The sequence below is a fragment of the Nematolebias whitei genome, chromosome 18, assembly GCF_014905685.2.
Source record: "Nematolebias whitei isolate Nwh7 chromosome 18, NemWhi1, whole genome shotgun sequence".
In the NCBI taxonomy this organism is placed as follows: Eukaryota; Metazoa; Chordata; class Actinopteri; order Cyprinodontiformes; family Rivulidae; genus Nematolebias; species Nematolebias whitei.
The window spans coordinates 39,697,152-39,701,296 of NC_056515.1; the positions used below are offsets into that span (position 1 = coordinate 39,697,152).

Sequence of the window (4,145 nt, forward strand, 5' to 3'; positions counted from 1 at the left end):
CACCCACCCACCCGCGATCCATCAGCTCTGAATATTTTCTGAAACGTGATTAAAGGTTCGAACGAGTCTGAGTTCACGCAGAGACAAAGTTGTAGCTCGTTTGTGAAGTTGGTCCACCCGAGAGGTGGAAGACGATCCGCAGAGGGAGCCCCTCCAGCTGAGGGGTGTGTTCCAGTTCTTTCAACAGCCGGAGAACCGGAACGTTTTCATGTCTGAAACTGGGCCTGCTCTGTCTTTGTGAAGGATGAAACCCGATCGTCCGGAGGAGCCGACCTTTATCACCGGCAGACACGTTAGACGCAGCAGGAGGCGCAGGAGGCGCAGGGAGTCCATGTGGAGGACGGTTCTGAAGTTTTAGGTCCACAGTTCAGTCCTGGTCCTCATTCACACTGTTTTCTGTACTTTGTCCTGTTTTAGTCGTTCATTTATCAAATCCTTCGGCTCGTTCAGGAAACGGCTGCTTTGACTTTATTTTTTTTAATAACCTTTATACTTTTCAATATTTAAAATTTTAATTTTAAATATTTTCCCCAAAGAAAACCACTGAGGTCTCTTCAGTTCTGTTAAAAATGTTCTTTTGGAAGTTTGATCTTGGTCTTTATATGCTAGTTTTAGCTTTTAGCCAGATGTAGTTACTTTTAGCATTTACCTTTAGCTACTTTTACCTTCTAGCTTGCTTCTGATACTTATAGCTAGCCTCGTCCTAGTTTTTGCTTTCAGATAACCTTTAGCTGTAATTAGCTTGCCTTTTGCTACTTTTAGCTTTTACTGTAGGTGTTTGAAATTTTTTTGTGCATTTAACTAGCTTTTAGCTATTGGCTATATCGCTACATTTACCTTACTTTTAGCTAGGTTTAGCTACTTTTACCTTCTAGCTTATTATTTTAGCTAGCCTACTTTTAGCTAACCTTTAGCTGTATTTTAGATTCAACCAGGTTAGTCTCATTGAGCCTCGAGGACTCATTTTCAACAGAGACCAGTTTTAAACTGAAAACACAGAAGAGGTGCAGACGACAAATTAAGATAATCATAAAAACATGAAAAAACACATCAAACATTTCTCTTGTTGTAATTTTAATACATCGGTTTATTAATAAGCCGCTTAAACTGTCAAACTGATTTGCAGTTTAGTTGTGCTGTTTATATTTTTTAGTTTTTTAATAAAAATGCGCAATGACTTCGGACTTTTAGGGGCGGAGATTCGAGTTACCAGATCCGAGCAAACAGTTTCTGGAACGCACCCTGTCAAAATAAGGGAGTTCCCGGATCCTGTTCCGGCAGGATCCGTCTCAGATAAAGCCCTGAGCCGGACCCAGCAGACCGCTTCAGCTTCCAGGTTCCTGTCGGATGTCTAGTTTTCTTTAGCGGTCGAAGTAATTACAAAGTTCCCGAGTCAGACGGGAGTGAAATGTTGTCCGTGCTGCTGCATGGCCCGAGCTGACCGTCTCTGCAGCATTCAACTCTTCTGCTGAGCGTCAACCATCTTCACGCTCTGTAGTGAAATGGATATTTGGTTACGAAGCGAACTTCTTTGAATTTCTAGATTTTCTGGGGACATTTTAAGACACTTCTCAGAAATTGAAAATTTTTTCTATAGAAATTCTTATTCTCCTCTAGTTGAAGCAAAAAACAGCTTTCACATCGCAGGACGTGGAGCTTGTCCCCTCCTAATGTAAAGAGGCTCGTTTGGACCGAACGGTCCAGTCTTGGTTCCATCAGAGCGCAGGACACGTCTCCACACGTTAAGGTCCGACAACAAACTCGTGTTCACTCCCGTCGTGCAACTTCATCATTTAGATCTTCCTGAAGGTTCTCAGTCGCCCAGGGCTTCGTAGTCCTAGTGCATTTAAGGCAGGGGTGTCCAGTCCTGGTCCTGGAGTCCACCTTCCTGCAGGTTTTAGACGTTTCTCTTCTTTGGCGCCTGATTAGAATAAACGAGTGACCAACGGGGTTCTGCAGGACTTGAAGACCTCATGAAGAGCAGGGAAACAACTAAAACCACGACGATGGAGGCTGTCGAGGACCAGGATAAAGGACTGCTGGTCTAAAACGTGGACGGTGGCCCTGGAGGTCCAGGGTTGGACACATCTGGTTTAAGGGACTGGAATTTTGTAAGCTGAACTCTCACACTGCTAATCACTCTCTCTCCCCTCCCTCCTGAGGGTCATTAGGGTCTTTGTTAGCCTCGTCAGTTGAGCAGCTCCCCTCCGTTTAAACCAAACAAGTCCAGTTGCCTTTGGTTTAGTCCACATGGCTCCGCCAGATGTTGTCGTGTAACGAGCGCTCTCGTCCTTGTGTCTTCAGGGCAACGGCATCAAGACGTACAAGTACAACGTGCTCACCTTCCTCCCGTTGAACCTGTACGAGCAGTTCAAGAGAGTGGCCAACATCTACTTCCTGGCCCTGCTCATCCTACAGGTTTGTCTGATGGACGTCGAGCCTCTTGATGTATTGAACCAAACACACGAAGGACCAAGAGCCAACCAGTGTTTGTTTGTTTGTTTGTTTACTGTAGGTCATTCCAGACATTACCACTCTGCCCTGGTACACCACCCTGATTCCTCTGGTCATCGTGTTGGGAATCACTGCCATCAAAGACCTGGTGGACGATCTGGTACGTTCCTTTCTGTTTGAACAAACTCTTCAACTCCATGAAGAGTTGATTTCCATCATTCCTCACAGAAGAATGTTGGACTGAAATAGTGAAAACTGTAAATTTTACTGACAGACCAGTGGGTTTCAGAACCAGAACCAAAAGTGTGGTCCAACTTGTGGTAGACCTTACATGAAGAGTCCTCTTAATGTCTTGTTTTCCCGCCAGGCACGCCACCGAATGGACAAGGAGATCAACAACAGGAAGTGTGAGGTTCTGCAGGAGGGCAGGTCAGACCAAAGGATGTTCTGCTCCATTGGGTTGTTGGTTCCAACACGAGAACTGATGGGTTTTGTCTCCGCTTCAGGTTTCAAGAATCAAAATGGATGAACATCCAGGTTGGAGATGTGGTCCGCCTCAAGAAAAATGACTTCATTCCGGTATGAATTTCTTCTTCTTCAAGGTTTCATGTGCAACAGGTGATGATGATGATGAAGTTGTACGATGCAGTAAAAGTCGCTCCAACACCGTTGACCAGTTGGTTATGAACCGGAGGCTTTGGATCTCGTCAGTCATTAGTTTTGACGACTGCGTGACCAGTCGGACGGCTCACTGGACTCTGCTGAGAGTTAGCGTAGCATGGCTAACAACAAATCCAGTACGCTCAGCGTGGGCATGAAGCTCAGGTTAATTTCAAATCTGTTCACTGATGTTTAGTTAATTGTCACACCAATTATTTGAGGAAACTATTTTTAAGAAATAGAAAATATAGAAAATATATTCAAATGTTTTTGGTGGCCAAACATGAATCTATGGGGGCCAAGGCCACCATTGGCCACCCCCTGGCACCTCCACTGGTCTGAAGGTGGATAAAATGTCTCCCTCCACTCTCCAGGATCCGTTATTCTTCACTCCCTTGGACAAACAAAAAACCCTACCTTTGTTCTTCACGGTGTAACTCCTCCCACTTGAATAAAAAACATTTAGGTTTACTTAATTTCCTGTTCAGTTCCAGTCCAGAAAAACTCTTCTCCAAACTACAAACATTCACTGTTCAGATCTCATGGAGGGGGGACATCGGCGTACCGATCGTTTTTCTGGTTTCAGTCAGTCCAGAAATGTTTGTTTGGGTTGGGGGCGGAGCTTAGGCCCATCCTGAAGCTTCAAGTCAGCCTGGTCCAATCAGAAACCAGTTCTGATGTTCGGAGTCCTGGTCCTGTTGGACTCAACTGTGTCCAGGTTTCAACCATCGGGCTGTTGATTTGAGGTGAAGTTGGAGAACTTGGAGGTACCGTAGTCTTCATCATGAAATCAGCCCAAGCATGATGCTGCCACCACCGTGCCTGACACTTTGTTCAGCTTTTCAATGCAAAGTGTTTTTACTTTGAGCTACGAGCTGCAGTTTGTTTCAAAACAAGATCTCTATTCCTTTTAGCAAAATATCAGATAATATTGGATTGGTTTTAACTCAAGTGTGTTGTTGTTGTTGTTTTCTTAAGGCTGATATCCTGTTGTTGTTGTTGTTTTCTTCAGGCTGACATCCTGTTGTTGT

At 44.6% G+C, this 4,145-nt stretch overlaps 1 protein-coding gene across 1 annotated transcript in view; it reads left to right on the plus strand.

Moving 5' to 3' along the window:
- atp8b1 (ATPase phospholipid transporting 8B1) overlaps window positions 1–4,145 on the plus strand; it is a gene marked incomplete at its 5' end in the record, with an annotated part of 19,490 nt that overhangs the window by 1,433 nt on the left and 13,912 nt on the right. The window contains 4 exon segments of the mRNA XM_037692328.1: window positions 2,305–2,418; window positions 2,516–2,614; window positions 2,822–2,883; window positions 2,961–3,033. Of these exon segments, the coding sequence (XP_037548256.1) occupies window positions 2,305–2,418; window positions 2,516–2,614; window positions 2,822–2,883; window positions 2,961–3,033 (348 nt within the window).